At 31.4% G+C, this 16,895-nt stretch overlaps 1 protein-coding gene across 1 annotated transcript; it reads right to left on the bottom strand.

Moving 5' to 3' along the window:
• Positions 1-804: 804 nt before the first annotated feature.
• LOC108482347 (LOB domain-containing protein 15) lies at positions 805-2,184 on the bottom strand. Its single transcript, XM_017785470.2, has 3 exons — positions 1,942-2,184; positions 1,521-1,764; positions 805-1,440 (listed from the first exon to the last, which is right to left on the bottom strand). Exons 1-3 carry the CDS (start codon positions 1,953-1,955, stop codon positions 1,021-1,023), a joined length of 678 nt encoding a protein of 225 aa, XP_017640959.1. The 5' UTR covers positions 1,956-2,184; the 3' UTR covers positions 805-1,020.
• Between the last annotated feature and the right edge of the window lie 14,711 nt (positions 2,185-16,895).

Genomic DNA, 16,895 nt, shown 5'->3' with positions numbered 1-16,895 from the left:
GTGGAAATAGGTCGATATCTTCTCCAACCTGTTTTCACAAATCCAGGAGACCTACCCCAAGTTTTTTAGGGTTAAAAAGGTTATCATTTTCTGACTCGGAAGAAATTTATTATGAGATTCATCTAAACGATGCATGCAAATTTAACAAGTCTTCATAAACTCAAATCTCAAGAAGTGTTACACAAAATATAAAAAAAAATGGGGAATTTAATGACAATATATATTCCAAATTGATTGCAAGTTTTCAACTTCACATGGGGAGGAACAGGACCAGCATGAGACAGCATATGCTATTTGTCTCCCTTGCACACCTTCCTATTCTTATACAAATACAGTACAATGCAATACAAGCTTTTAAGGTCATTCCTTCTTCCATGGCGCTTGCATTAACAATCATGAAGAGAAGCTTAGTCAAACTCCAATTAGCATATTAATTACCTGCATGTGTGATAGTTAATGATAGATCTCGTCCACCGTCTCCTGGTGGAAAATGCACCTCTTAGCTATACTCATTGATCTTCTCTAGCAAGCTAGGTCTAGGTGGATTGTGTTGACTTTTTTTGTTTCCATTTGCTGGCAAGCATGCTTCTTATTTCAACAATTAATGGGTTGACATTTTCAGTGCATTTTAATCTCGGGAGAGGAAATAAACAACACATGGCTGCTTGGAAGACGAAGCTGCTAATCTGTATTAATTACTAGAAATTTGTCTCTCAGCCAAAGGTATTGCTCATAGCCATGGAAATTACTAGGGAAGATAGAACAAAATTACTACTCATTTGGTTCAAAGTACATAAAAAGAAATGAAAACTTGAAATCTGATTCTGATTATGATAGCAATAGTGTAATTCAGATAGGATCAATCAAGGCCGTAAGATCCCAAGTTTACATTTCTTTTTCTGCGGGGTATTTCTCCATCAATATATGAAAATTGGGAAATCAAACTAAAACAGTATGTCCTTAGCTTTCTACTCTATAACTAATAATAACATTATTATTTTCATCAATGGGGTTGTAGAATTAATTGAAGAATGGAACATTATCACTAGAAATGGAGCTATAGCCTGTTGCACTAGTTGCCGATGTGTAGAGAGAAGATGCGGAAGATGAGGAAGATGTTGAGACAACAATAGAAGGTGGAGGTGGAAGAGGGGAAGATGAAGCAGCAACTGATACCGCCCCACCAGAAACTAAAGTAGCGTGAGTGTGAGTGTGAGTGTGAGGATGAGTAGAAGGGAGGATGTTATTATTAGTAACTTCTCTAATCTTGTATTTCAGTATCTCAGCTCTTATTGCGTTCAATTCCGCTTGCAAATTCTGCATTTGTTGCTGCAAAGTTACGATGGCACCCATGCACCCGTATACCGGATCTCTTAGCCTCAAGTTTGCCTCATAAACCAGACTGTTTGCCGCATCGGCTCTTTGGTTCTCTGGCACCTCCTGCAAATATTCTATATATATAAGAAAGGGAACTTGGGGAAAGCAAAAAAAAAAAGAAAAGGAGAGAGTTGGGGTGTTACCATTAACATCTTGGAGACGTTGCTTGCACCAAAAACTTTGTGAACAGCAGCAAATTTGTGGGGTTCATGTGGGGAGAAATAAGGAGAGAAAGGACACTCTTCAGCACACCTTCTTCTCAAGAGCTTACATGCGGCACAAGGTGTGATGGTATTCAAGGTTCCAGGCGGACCCAACAGATGTCTCCTCCCCATTTCACCACCTGCATCTGTCTTGATCTTCTTCCCTATTTCATCCAATCTCTCCCTGACAGATTAACAACAAATACAACAACTTTTGAATACTCCATACATGTATTCTAATTAGTTACAAGCCTCTGGAACCACTAATATCACACACATAAGTATCTATGAGTAATAAGCTAAAAGATGTGATGATTTGGGTTTTCATTCATGATTGAATTAAATTAGGAAAGAAGTTTACCTGTCTCTGGACATTCAAGCATGCTAGTGGGGTTGTCTGGATGAAAGGAGGTGAGTGGCTGGATTGTGAAGGAGAGTAAAAGAAGCATGAAAATGAGGGAAAAGAGTGCTTTAAAGGCAAGGTAATCCAGGGAGGAGGGATATAATTAATTAGCCAAGGTCAATGCTTTTTTTTTTTCTTAAGAGAAGAGAAACAAACAAATAAAAATTCCGCGGAGAGAGAAAAAAGAAACGGGAGAAGATTGTGGGTTTTATATTTTTCAACTTTGATTATATTTATACTATGGTTGAAAGATTAGGTAAAGACTTAATTCCATGGCAATAATAATTAAAAATATATTTTATTAAAATAATTTAAATTCGGATTATTCTTAAAAAATCAACATGAATATAATTTAAATATAACTATAATAGAAAGAGAGTTTAATCTAAGAATGATTATTTTCACACAACACAAGTTACAACCACTTTTAATTTTCGAGGCTTAGATGTGTGTAACAATTTGATTTTCAGTGGTATCAAAAATGGTAGTTTTGGAATCTCATTTTTCGATGTTCAAGTCAGTAAATTTCGGTCCGATAATTTTATTGAACGGTTAATTTTTAAGGAATAAGAATTAAATAGTAAAAAACATAAAAGTTAATTGTTATTGATTTTTATTAGGTAAAAGGCTTAAGATTTTTTTTTAAGGTTTTTAATGGCAATTTAGCCACTTTTAAGTTAGTGAGACGGTTGGTAATTGTTTTTATGTTAAAATATGTGTTAAGATTTAATTAAAAAGAAAATAAAAATATGTTAAAACATAAGTAAACATATCATCTTCATCATTTTTCTTTCTTTTACCCGTTTCCACCATTGTCAAGGAGCTAGGGATTTGGCCAAGCTCTTCTCCATTTCATGTGAGTGATTTTGAATTTCGTTTTTCATAAATTTTATGTTTTTAAGATCATTGTAGCTTAATTAGTTAATCCAGATATTAAATTGTAAAACTGTTAGAGTTTTGAAATGTTTCCATTGATGATTTTTTATGTTAAATAGTTTGATTGTTAGCTTAGATTTGATTATGGACTAAATTGTAAAATGAAATTTGTTAGTTTTGAGTTTAAGGATTAAAATGTAATAATGCCAAAAGTGACATGAATTTTTTAATTTTTATTCAAACAAATTGAAAAACGAAACTTAAATGTGAAAGTTATAGTTGTTTCGGTTTTAAGGATTAAATTGAATAAAATGTAAAATTTTAGAGAAATTATGAAAAATGCAATTATGACAGTCATATGCATAGAATTAGAAATCTTAAGGTAATTGGAACTGATAAATTGAAATGAATTATAGTATAGATCAAGATTTGAACCAACTAGTAGATAATCGAGAACAAGGAAAAATTACATATTAGTCCCTGACAAGTCAATCATTGCTATTTTTACCTAGTAAGTTCATAGGGTATTACGTACTTATATGTATTGTTTATGGTTGAATTGTGAATTTATAGTGTTTGAATGTATATTACAGTGTTTACAAGTTAGCATAAAAGGTGAGAAATGGGCTTAATTGTAAAGTTCCGCGTATGTGATAATTATAATTCATGTGGTGAATGGACATGATATAGCTTTGTCATATGATTTGATTCATGGAAATGCTACGGCAATGTAAATGTTTTGAATTCAGTATAAATGCCCATTTGAACTTAGTAAACGATAAAGATATGATTGGCATGCCGATAATGTTAGTTGCGCACTTGTACGAGATTGCACTTCGGTGCCTCTGTATAGCATTACGATGCTTTCTGGTGTGGTGTAGATATTCTAGTATTCGAACCTTTTTGCTAATGTTCATCAAGCTAATTTGACTAAGTAGAAGTGATGAATGATCTAAATGCATGTATTGGACTTGAGTGAATTGACTAAATTCAATGAAATGCTAAATTAAAATGTTTTGCTATATAGTAATATTATGGACTCACATCTCTTGTGAATTAAAATGCCAAGTTTTAAAATGTCTTGTAAATTAACTGTATTTGTGTATTTCTTGTGTTCTAAGGTAAGTTACTGTATATTTTATCTATGAACTTGTTAAGCATATGAAATGCTTACTCTGTTTTGTTTTCTGTCTTCTGTAGTTGATATTTTGTGGTACGCGTCTATCAAATCATCTCCAAAGCTCACACTATCAAATACCCGATTCGATAGTCTTTTCATTTTGGACCTGATTATGTGACATGTGTATAGGAAATGCCATGTATATGTGTGAACCTTGAAATATGTTATTTTGAATCAAATATGTGACTTGGATTTGGAATGAATTTATGTCATATCTATATATGTAATGGTTGGTTATGTCTATAGCTATGAAAGTAGTATTTATTTAACAAAGTGATATGAGAATGCTTGAATACGTGATTCTTGTGTATATGCCTTAGTATGCTTAGATGTTATCTTGAATGGTGTTAGTTTTGGTCCTTGAATGGTACTTAACTTTAATGGTAAATGAGTTGCGTAATAAGATGTGAACTTTGGCATTTTGTTAAGAAGTGGTTGAAGCATAAATGATATATTTGATTGTTTTTTGGTTAAAATTGGAATGTGATAAGTGAATGGTAAGCTATGTTTGAGTATTTAATGAATACATAAGTTGTTAAGCTAGTAAAGTGTTCACTTTATATGGGATAGCTTGATTGGTCTTGTGGTTGGTTAAATGGATATGTTGGTATGCATTTTAGTTGGTTTTGTGCAAGTTTGAATGACCATATATGCATTATTTGAGCATATGGTTTGGTTTGACACAAAATAGGTACCATATGATCTTATTTTACCAAAATCAGAGTCCTCGTTGCAACGTCGGCCAATAGCCTATGACATGACTCACTATTTGGCTCGTCACAACGTGAAGTCCAAATCTTCCAAACTTTACGATTTGATTCTAATTCATGCCTGGATCATCGATAGAGCTTCCGTAAGCTCGATTTAGTCTCATCTTGTAGCTCAATCCAACAACTGGACCGGATAAGGGATGTTACATTAGGCTACCTAGTTTTTATATTTATTTTTGTAGTCAAAGTTTCTAATCTATTAGTGTGTTTGGGTGAGGGATTTGTAGAAAAGATCTTATTTGTATTAAGACTTCTAGAATTATAAGAATGAATTTACTTATTTAGTTTAAATATATTGATGAATTACAAAATTTTTGAATAATTTATAGAGGAGATTTAGTAGCTCAATTTCCTTTTCAAAATTCATCATAATTATCTTTTATTAATTACATATTTTTCTTTTCATTTTTTATCATCAATCTTTTATCTTTAATGATTTTTAACTAAAAATTATAAAAATTTAATTAATTATAAAATATTTTAATTATTGTTATATTAAATTATAAATCATTATATTTTAATATGATTATATGTTAAACATGGTTTTTTCAAAGTTTTTTAGATTACAATTACAATTACATTACAATTACAAAAATACAAGCAAATAATTATAACCAAAATCAATCATTATAAAGCCCGACTAATAACCATAATATAATCAAAGCTAGACGAGAATATAGACTAAGAACCCACACATGATTTATATAGACTAAGACTTGAACGTGGGATATATCTTAAAGTTTTTAGGACCTTAACTTTGCCCTTAAGTTAAAACATCATTGGCACAAAGTTATTTTTTTTTAACAATCTCATTATATGTTCTGATCATATCTATTTTTTTACACAATCCTAAAACTACCCATAGCCCCTCTTCAACTCATAAATAGGAGGATAACGCTTCAGCACACTCGAATTCACGTTCTCCTACATTGACCACAACTATTATCTGTGCTCATTATATTTGATTTCTATTTCACTTTTTTTATTTTTTAAATTATTTTTATGAGAATACATGTTAACAATTTTTTTAATTTAATTGTATATATTAATTTTAAGATGATTCTTTTATTTTTTTAAGTTTTATATTTTAAACAATTTCTTTTTATTAGAACATTCTAAATAATGATAACTAGTTAATTTTACATGAAACAATTTAATGAAATAATCATCAAGTTAATATATAACTTAATTAAATAGAAATTTAAATACTTAATTTTAGTTAAAGTCAAATTTAATTTTTATGAAAGCGTCAAATACATAATTTTATAACATTTCATTATGTAATTAAATTTTATTATTATATAATTAAAACTAGAAAAACAAATAAACAAAATAGAAAATACATAAATAAATAATAAGAGTATAATTTTTTATTTTAAAATTTGCATAATTTACTTCAAACTGGAGAAGCTAAGTGAGCATTTTTGAAACTACAAAAAAGTGTCTTTTACCTTAATATTATTACTTTATGGATTTTTTTTAAAAATAAAAAGTGATATTTAATTAATATGAACTTCAGCTTGACTACACAAATGATTCAAAAATCTAAATGGCCAAAGGCAAGCCCCTGCTACAAAGAAGTGAACAGCAAACAAGCAAAGTAGCCAGCCAAGAGCAAACAACAACTTAACAATGCTTATAAGCACGACAGGAAAACAAACATACAGATGCCAAAGCACAAGCACCAAACTCGAACTGCTAGCAGCATATAAAAACCAGTGGATTAAGCCTGAAAACCCCTGCTTTAAACATAAGTAGATACAATATGTCGAAACCATTTTTTATGGAAAAATAGGGATCAACTTTTTGAAATAAAGTGTGGAGTCGCCACCAATCTTTTTGTTTAGGTGTGATTGGATCACCTAATAAAATATTTTGTTTCATTTAAATCAATTTTGGTCCATGTAAACTTAAGAATGGGTTCAGGAGCCGGTTACGTATGAGGAAGGGTTAGCACCCTCACTACGCCCAAAAACTGGTACCAGATTGATTAATTTGCTGTCCTTATGTCTAGGGTTTTTTTCAAAAAATTTGAAATATGATTCCTTTTAAAACGTTTGAGTGGTTTAAGCTGGTCGTCAAAAGGGAGTCAGTTACAGCGTTGCTTATGTCATTGATATCTGGGGAACTATTGTAAGTACAAAGACAAATTCCAAAGAAGAAATGATTCTAAGGATAATTATTTGTATGGTATGATCATGAATGAAGAATGAAAGCATATTTTAAAAAAAATAGTCCAAAGAACAAAAGAATAAAGAATGAAAGAATATTTATTCAAAAAGCATGCATTTTATTGAAATAGAATTTTTTGGACACAAACCCCTAGGCTTAAGGCAACAAGCGTGTTTTGAATATTACTCTAAATCAGCTCTAAAAACACAGGGATCTCTTCCACAGTCCTATTGCTTAAAACACCCCCAAATACATAAGGGTTTGGAAACTTTTATTCCTGGACCTCTCTTTGGATATGTCATTCAGATTCTCTTTGATAATTAATGGTTATAACCCTTGGCTGGCCTATGTTGACCAATTTGGAAGGCATGCTCACGATGTTCACTTCATTTTTCTTGTTTCCCGAGGTTGACTTTTTGGCATTTTCTCCCATACCTATTTTCTCATTTCTTATCACATCTTTAATCATCTCACCGGACTTTACTATATCTGAAATGTAATACCCCGAAAATTTTTACAGTAAAATATTATCCGTGATATAGTAAAATAAGGAAATAAAGTGACAAAAAGGGAATTTTTGAGTGATTTCAATATTGAGAAGTATATTATGATATATTAATTCAAGAAAGGACTAAATTGCAAAGATGAGAAAAGTCTTGTTGCACAAGAGTAAATACTCAAAAATTAAGGGGTTGAAGTGTAAATATAAAAAAAGTTGAAGGACTAATGGTGCAAATATTTTAAGGGTGGAATGATCTAGAAACCAAGAAAAATTGATGAATTAGGACCAAATTGAATAGGTAAAAAAATTATGAGGGACTAAATCACAATTTTACCAAATTAAGTGATGACTCAAGGATGGAATTCTAAAAGATCATGAAGGGCAAAATGGTCAATTAGTAAGAGAGAGAATTCTAGAATGTAATGATTATGTTGATGATATTTTAAATTAATTAATTAGATAAATATTATTTTATTAATATTTTATGAGATGTTTATTATTATATTATTATTTATTTAGTATAAAAGGAAGGAAAGATAAAGAATTATCAACACATTTCCTTTCCCATGCAAACTAACGTAAGATAAGAAGAAGAAAAGAAGTTTGCTTTCTTTACTATTTAGTCCTTCCCCGAAAAATTCATTATTTTCACCTAAAAATTGAAAGAATTTCCATAGCCATCAAGAGAGAAAGATAGCAAGGAGATGATGGGGAGCAAGAATATCAAGTTGGATTTAAGAAATCGAAACTGGAGGAGAGAGAAAAATCAAGGTAAAGATTGAAGTCAATAAGAAAAGGTAAGTACATCAAGATTTCAATATGTTTTTAAGTTTGTTATTATTGATAAAGCATGGAAATAATGTTATAGTAGAGTTTTCTTACATAAGATCCTATGTTCTTGATATGTTAGTGAAGAAAAAATAAGAGAAAGTGATGAGAAATGGTGTAGAAAAAGAAAATAAGGATGTTATAACATGGTAATTAATATCTTGTACTAAAACAGTTTTAGACAGCAGCAGTAGTCTAACTTTGAAAAATCATCAAAATTGTAGAAATATAATTATAGGATGAATAAAATATTAAATTAAATCTTATTAAGTCTAGTTTATTATAGAAGAAATTATGTAAGCAATGAAATTCTAAATCATGAGATATGATGAATTTTGTGAGACAAGGTCAGAATGATTTCGGGTTCCCCTGTTCTGAATTTGTAAAATCATACAAAAATTGGATAAAAATAATTATGGGATTAAATTTATATGTTTAGAATCCTGAATGAGTCTATTTTCAATAGAAACAAATATGAACATCATTCAAATTCTGTACAAGGAGATAATTAATTTTTAGTGAAGAAGGGTCACAACTGTCAGACAGCAGAATAGGGGTAACTTTAAAGAATAAACTGTACTTATTGAATAAACGAAAAATCCTGAAAATTTTATGGTAATAATATATATGAGTCTAGTTTCAGGGAAAATTATCGGATCTTAATTTGGAGTCCTATAGCTCCACATATAAATAATTTAGTGACTATGACACAGATGGACAGCTTGAATATTCATAAAAGTAAATAATAAAGATTATAGATAATGTTACTTACAAGTGTGCTACATACATCAAGGATGTGGAATGGAGAGGAGGAGGAGGAAAACATATATGAATATTCATTAAGCATGGCTAATTTGCATATTTTAGGCTTAGGGACTAAATTGAATAAAAGTAAAACTTTATGGGTAATTTTGTAAAAATGTCAGAAACGACCAAATTGCATGAAATGGATTATTTTATTATTTAAATTACAAAATTGAATGAAATTATTAATTTAGTTCAAGATCGGGGGAAAACATGTTTTAGGGATTAAATTAAAAAGTGTTGAAATTATGGAAAATTCTGATATTTTATAGAATTCATGGACTGTTATCAATATATATGAGAATAATAGCTGAAAATAAGGATTAAATTGCAAGAATTTTATTTTCCTGACCCTAAGGATGAAATCGTCATTAATTAAAAGTTTAGGGGTAAAATGGTAATTTTGCCTAGAGATTAATTAAATGCATTAGAAGATGAAATGAATGAAAATGATGATCAAATTTATTTATAAAGATCCAGACGACTCAAATATGAGACTTGATCGTGGAAAAGAAAAGATATCGGACTAATGAAATTATAAACACAAACAAGCAATGAGGTAAGTTTGTGTAACTTGAATTGTATTTTAAATACTTGAAATATGTGGTTATGTGATGAAAATATGATTTGAATGATCAATTCATGATATTTGATGAAATATTGATAATACTCGATATAAATTGAAAATAAATCCAGTTGAATGAAAAGAAAATTCGATGGATCTCTGAAAAGGAATAGACGGTAAAAAGGATCTAGCCCGGACGGGTGATCTTATTCTGATATAGCCCTCCCGAAGAATACGTGTAAAATGGATTTAGCCGGACGGGTAATCCGAATTAGGTTCAATTTAGCTTTGGACTGTAATTGGATCCAAGCTCATTAGAGTAATTGTCATTGCGAGGATTTAGCTTTGGTGGTAATCCCCTTTGTAAGGATGAGGTTCATGGAGTGTGCTCTCGATATGAAATGTGTAAGACCATGGTTGAAAGATGCCATGGCGACTGATATGAAGTGTGTAAGACCATGGTTGAAAGATACCATGGCGACTGATATGAAATGTGTAAGACCATGGTTGAAAGATACCATGGCAACGTGATATGAAATGAACAAGACCATGGTTGAAAGATACCATGGCAACATGACGAAAATGAGTAAGACCATAGTTGAAAGACACTATGGCATCATGTCAAAGATAAATAAGACCGTGGATGGGAGACACTCTAACATCTGTTGAACAATTGATATTCAGGTAATATGTATCAGATAACGAATGGTTATATGAAATAATTATGAAGATAGATAAACGAAATAAGTATAAGTACATGGAATATAATTTATATTAAGTTTGATATAAGCTATTACCGGAATAAATATACATAAAATATATGGAAATGATGGAGCATGAAATATTGATATAATGAAATGAATGATATATGCTTATGAAGAAACGATAAGAGCATGATATGTTTCATGACATGTACATATATGATTATCTTTGATATGTTGATACAAGGAAATTATGTAAGTTGAGACTATTATTAAACTCAAGTGCGATATGTCGAGAAAATAGATATATCAATGTTGAATTTATATAAGATATGTGCAAGTCTACTAACAATGTTGCTGTTTGATGCTTATTCAAGTGTCAAACTGTTGATTGAATGATAATATATTTATTTATATGATGCATTGAATCGGTAAGTATTTAAATTTTTTTTAGTGATCTGTAAATGGTAGTAATGCTTCGAAACCCTGTTCTGGCAGCGGATACGGGTTAGAGGTGTTACATGAAAAGCTCAGAGTAGCGCTTCCAACATATAGTCAATGAACAGAACTTTCAAAGTATTGATGAAAAGCATCGTAATATCCTTTTCCAGAAGAGGCGGTTGGACTTGTATTGCTACCTCTATCCATTTTTGGGCGTACTGCCTGAAGCTCTCATTTTGCTTCTTTTCCATATTTTGCAGGGTAATTCTGTCAGGTTCCATGTCTATTACATGGCTATACTGCTTCATAAAAGCTTGTGCTAAGTCTTTCCATGAATGGATTTTAACACTACTTAATTGATTGTACCATTTAGCTGCTGACCTGATCAGACTGTCTTGGAAGCAGTGTATTAATAATTGGTCTTTATTAACATATCCTGTCATCCTTCGACAGAACATTGTGATGTGAGCTTCAGGACAACTAGTCCCATTGTACTTTTCAAACTCTGGAGTTTTAAATTTCGGCGGGAGTACTAGATCGGGGACCAAACTCAGATCCTTGGCGTCAATTCCACAGTAGAAGTCAACACTCTCCATTGCCTTCAATTTTTCCTCCAACCACCTATACCGATCTTCAAGTTGTCTTGGAAATTCCCTCCCTGCTTTTTCCATTTCATCTAGATCAGGAACTTCAGGATTGGTTAGGTTGCCCACCGGATTGGAGCCTGAGCCTATTGGGTAATCCACTGGTGTAGAAGTACCGGCTTGATATTGCTGAGTTTTGATAACAGGTACACCTTACGGATATGTCTGAGCACTTGTTGGGGTGAAACCCGGAGGGTAGAGAGGCTCCTCATTGTCCTTCCCAGTATTAATCTTTGAATTTTTTCCTTTCTTCAAGCCCATTTGTCAACAATTGAGACAACTGGCTCAACATATTCCTTTGAGACTCTAGCACCAGATCTCTCATATCTTGCCTAATCTTCGCCAGTTGCTCTTGCATCTTTATTTGTAATTGGTCTTGCATCTCTCTTTGAAGTTGTTCAAATCTTTTCAATCTTTGGTCCATATCTTTTGTCTTAGCACGGGTACCGTAACGATGCTTGGTTGGTAAATTTTTATTGGTTTCCAAATTAACTGAAATGATTTCAATTAATTAGGGGCCCTTTTATGAAAATCTAATGCAAATGATGCAATGATGCAATAATGCAATGTAATGCAAATGCATGGAATGAATGCAAAAGAAAGAGAGGTGTTGATTTTGAATTTAATTCCATTAGAACAACTTTTCTAGAAAACAAATTCCTTTACATAAAACGGATTATGTATACGGCCTTGGTTTCATATTCCAGGCGAAGACACCGAACTTTTTTCTTCTTAAAAGTCAAATCTCGCAAGTTCCAATAAATGCCTCCACTAGCTCCTCTTTACTTGATCCAGGCTGCAACTTATTATCCTCGCGATGTTAACTAGCTCCTTTAAGAAAATCGAGACGTGACAGCTCTCGAATAATCTTTATCAGCTTGAATCCTCTAGTAAAGTCTTGTTTTCCTCCGCGAACCATCAACATTTTTCTGTTGTGTTTACTTGAATCATATTCAAACAACAGTATTATAATCCACTTTATCAAGAAATTCGCTTTCTTATGACAAACTGTTCTATTTAGCAATCAAATATGAATCAATACCTCCTTTCTATAATGATGTAATGCAATGCAGTCATAAACAAAACAAAAACAAAACCCGTTAGTATAGAAGAAATAAATAACAAATAAAGTACCTATTCGGGTGACCACTAAATTTGGGTAAGGTTCTACCTAAGGTGGATTCTCAAGGTTCACTTTATGTAGCTTAGTTCTAAAGAAAGGGTACCTGAACCAGCAGATTCCTCAATCCTCACCTATTATAGGCTCATTTGGATCGAGTTTAGTTCAGGGGAATACATTTCCTTATGACCATGCGGAGATGAAAATCTCACGAAATCATAGGTACGGATGTATCCCGAAAGCAATCCACTAGCCCATACGGAGGTGAAAACCTCACGAAAGCATAGTTTCTTACTCCCACTTAACAGGTATAACCACAGCGGTCATGCAATGCAATGCCATATTATTCTACAAGACTCGAACCACGACAATTATACAAACAAATGTAATTAAAAGAATCATGATTTTCAAAACGAATTTTCAATTTTTTTGACAAAAGGACAACAAATAATCAATTTTATGGCTTGACTCTCTTGTTCAGTCCCTAGTAGAGTCGCCAAGCTGTCGAAACCATTTTTTAGGGAAAAACGGGGATCAAATTTTTGAAATAAAGTGTGGAATCGCCACCAATCTTTTTGTTTAGGTGTGATTGGATCACCTAATAAAACATTTTGTTTCATTTAAATCAATTTTGGTCCACGTAAATTTCAGAATGGGTTCGGGAGCTGGTTACGTATGAGGAAGGGTTAGCACTCTCACTACGCCCAAAAACTGGTACCAGATTGATTAATTTGCTGTCCTTATGTCTAGGGTTTTTTTCAAAAAATTTGAAATATGATTCCTTTTAAAACGTTTGAGTGGTTTAAGCTGGTCGTCAAAACTTTCTCGTTTCAAAGGCATAAAGCATCACATCCAGTACGATAGGACATGATCTTTTATACTTTTAAGAACACGATTGAGTTTTGACTTCCAAAAGCTCTTATGTCAAAAATTACCAAAGGATATCCAAATATTTAGTTATACGAAAAATCGAATCCAGCACAGTAGGGCACGATTTCTCGAACTTCTAAATACTGAACATTGCCTTGTTTTTGTAAATTTTCCGATAAACAATTATGAATCCGGCTCAAAATGCATTTATTTAGTTCGTTTGGGATATAAAAGAACAAAACAATTAAAAATTGGGCCCAAATACGTGGGAGACAAAACATGGTATCAAGCATAGCACAACTATATTTGAATTCAACATAAAATTACACTATTGAATAACAAAGATAACAATGCGAACATACAATTTGACATATACAATAATGGACTCCCATCCCTTCATATTGAAGTAATATATATTAACAATCAAAGCCTGATGAACTTCCTTTTTCGAATATATATATATTTTATAACATTTACATGGCAAATTAATAAAATGTAAAACAAAATTTGAAGGGTAAAAGAATTTAAAATAGATGAAAAAAAATTGAAACCAATACATGTATGTAATTTTAAACCAAATTATATGTACAAAAGTTTTAAAAATAGGCAACATATGAGAGAATTCAAAATAAAGTTAAATACAAAACAATCAATTAAAATTGATGACATACATAAAATGCAAAACTTAATAGAATTAATATATATATATTATAAAATAAAGTAGGCTCTTTAAAAGAGCTAGCTTATGTGAAAATATATAAAAATATATATATATGTGAGTAAATTCAAGAAGTGATATATACATAAAATAATATGAAATCAACACTATATATAAAAAATAATGCATAATATAAATTTTAAAATAATATATAATGTATAATGTATAAATTTTGAAAACAAAATACATGTATAAAGAAAATTTTAAAATAGAAATTTTACATAATAGAACAATTTAAAGAAACGATTATACAAATGAATGAAAAAACAAATAAAAGCAATATTTAAAAACTATGTTAAGATTATTTTAAAAACAAATAATAAAATCTTAAATAATATTGAATAAAAACATAAATTAAAAAAAACTCGATTGAAATAAAAATAAGATTAAGAGGACAATCTATAAACAAATAAAATTAATAAAACCAAAGATTAGACTATGATGAAACATGCACCAATGGTCAGGGATTTAAAATACAAATATCCCAAGCTTTGAAACGCGGCATTTAAATAAGGACCAAATTGCAGCAATGCATAAATCACAGGGAAAATGTAAAAACAAATAAATAGAATCAAGGCCGAAAAATAGATCAATGCAGGATAGTAGGGACTCGTCGCGCAAATTGACCAATTAAGGTGAAAAGGCGCCGATCCGGGCCTCTAAAAGGGTCAACGCGCTGATCCTTTTTTAACCAAACAGTTCCGTTTCATATACTTCAGAAAAACAAATGAAAAACCCTAAATGATCACTTAATCTCAAACAAAATCAAAACAAAAAATAAACTAAGCTTCCTATATCTCTTATTCAGCCGAATCAAAATATACTTCACTCAATACCCCTTCGCCTCCATATTTTGGTGGATCGCACCATATGAAAGCATGCCCGAAGGCTTTGCTGCTCTCAAGCCACAGAATCTTTGCTTAAACTTCGAGTACAACGAAGCAAGCAAGGATTCAGAAGAGCCGATACCAAGATAAGTTCCTCTCCTTTTATTTCTTTTATACCGTAAATAAAGATCAAGAAGAACAAAGAAATAAAAACGAAAGAAATGTCAGATCTAAGAATCACCTCTCCAAAATTGACTTTTAAATGCCTCTTTTTTTGTTTTCAGTATTTCGTAATGTATTTCTGTGGAAAAGATCCCATTTACATCGTTTCATTCGGTCTTTATAGTCGAAAAATAAAAATAAAATAAATAAAAAATACAAATTTCCTCGCTGTAATTTACTGTTATTTGCTGCCCATAGCTTGTTTGCTGTTTTCGTTTGTTAATCTGTTGCAGGAGGAGCCAGTTGGAGGTGGTGGCGCACGTGGAGACCGATTCTATGCGAGGTTGCAGTGCAACTTGGTCTTAGGGTTTCAGCTCCTGATGCCGAAGTTTGGGCCATCTGGGCTGTTTTAGGAATGGGCTGGGATTTGATTTATTTAGTAATTGGGCTAGGGGTTTCGGGTTTTGGGTATTGGCTATTAATTTTGTTAGGGATTCGGGCTAATGAATGTAAATGGACATTGGACCTTATTTTATTTTTACTATTTTTATTCTTATTTTTTATTTTTGCTTTTGTATAGGCCCGGGCGAAATGGGCGTGTTACACAATACTTTTCAGATTTTGAGGAATCTTGCTTGAATTTCTGGAACAACTTCGTTGCAGTCGCTTTCAATGATTAAATTATATAAAAACCCTTCCATCTCGATAACAAAAAGGAAGAAGGAAACATAAGACAAGCTTACTTCACAGCTAAAATTTCCAGAAGTATGGGACTCGCATGCCTTTGAGAAAGACATTAGGATAGAACCGTTGTCACAGTATGCCCTCAATGCCTACAAGTTCAGGGTTCCAACGCGCAGAACCATCAACACTAAACTTTAGTTGGCCTGAAAGAGGAGGCTTCCAGCTAATTATCAGCCTCAATTTCTTCCTTTTAATCACACTACATAACTTTGGGTCACAATAAATGTCCTCGAAGGAGAACTTGGTTTCAGGCCATTTTTCAACATTCGTAATTTCGCAGTACCGATGAGTTGTCTACCATAAGCCATCATAAGTTTTTTTTCCAAAAAGATTAAGAATATCTTATAAGGGTCACACACTTATGACAATATCATCAGACAAACACTTAATAAAATAACTTTCGTAATGATATATTATAAAAGAGAGTTCAATCATGATACTATAGTGGAATGAATTCATTATTAAATAAATTGTAATTAATTGGCGAAAAGTCAAAACTTAATTACAAATTATTTGTATATATGTGCATTCGATCCCTTCACTATATTGAGATGACCTGAAACAAATTGCATGTAGAATCAACAGACTGTGGAATGGATTAAAATGATAAGTAAAAGAAATAGATTGTATGTATCACTATTCGTAGTGAATACGTTTTTTCACTAAGTACAAAAGATGACTTAGAAACTAGTTTAATTACTTTAAATTATAATTTAATTTATTCTAATTAAATAATTGAAGTTCAAGTAAGAATTAAATTAATTAGTCATCATGAATTTATTGAATAAGATAATTACATTAATTTCGCATGGATTCTAATGCGATAAAGTTATCATAACTTTAACGAAATTACAATTAGATTGAGAAAATAATTTAGTTAATTTAATTTAATTAATTAATTTTTGGTCATTAAATTAATTAATTAATTAATATTTTGGGTAATAAAAATAATTATGGGATTGGATAAATTATAAGTGTTAGATAAAAG

Source organism: Gossypium arboreum, chromosome 1, assembly GCF_025698485.1.
Source record: "Gossypium arboreum isolate Shixiya-1 chromosome 1, ASM2569848v2, whole genome shotgun sequence".
In the NCBI taxonomy this organism is placed as follows: domain Eukaryota; kingdom Viridiplantae; phylum Streptophyta; class Magnoliopsida; order Malvales; family Malvaceae; genus Gossypium; species Gossypium arboreum.
Note: the sequence above shows the minus strand (reverse complement) of the source record. Positions and strands in the feature narration are given on the sequence as shown.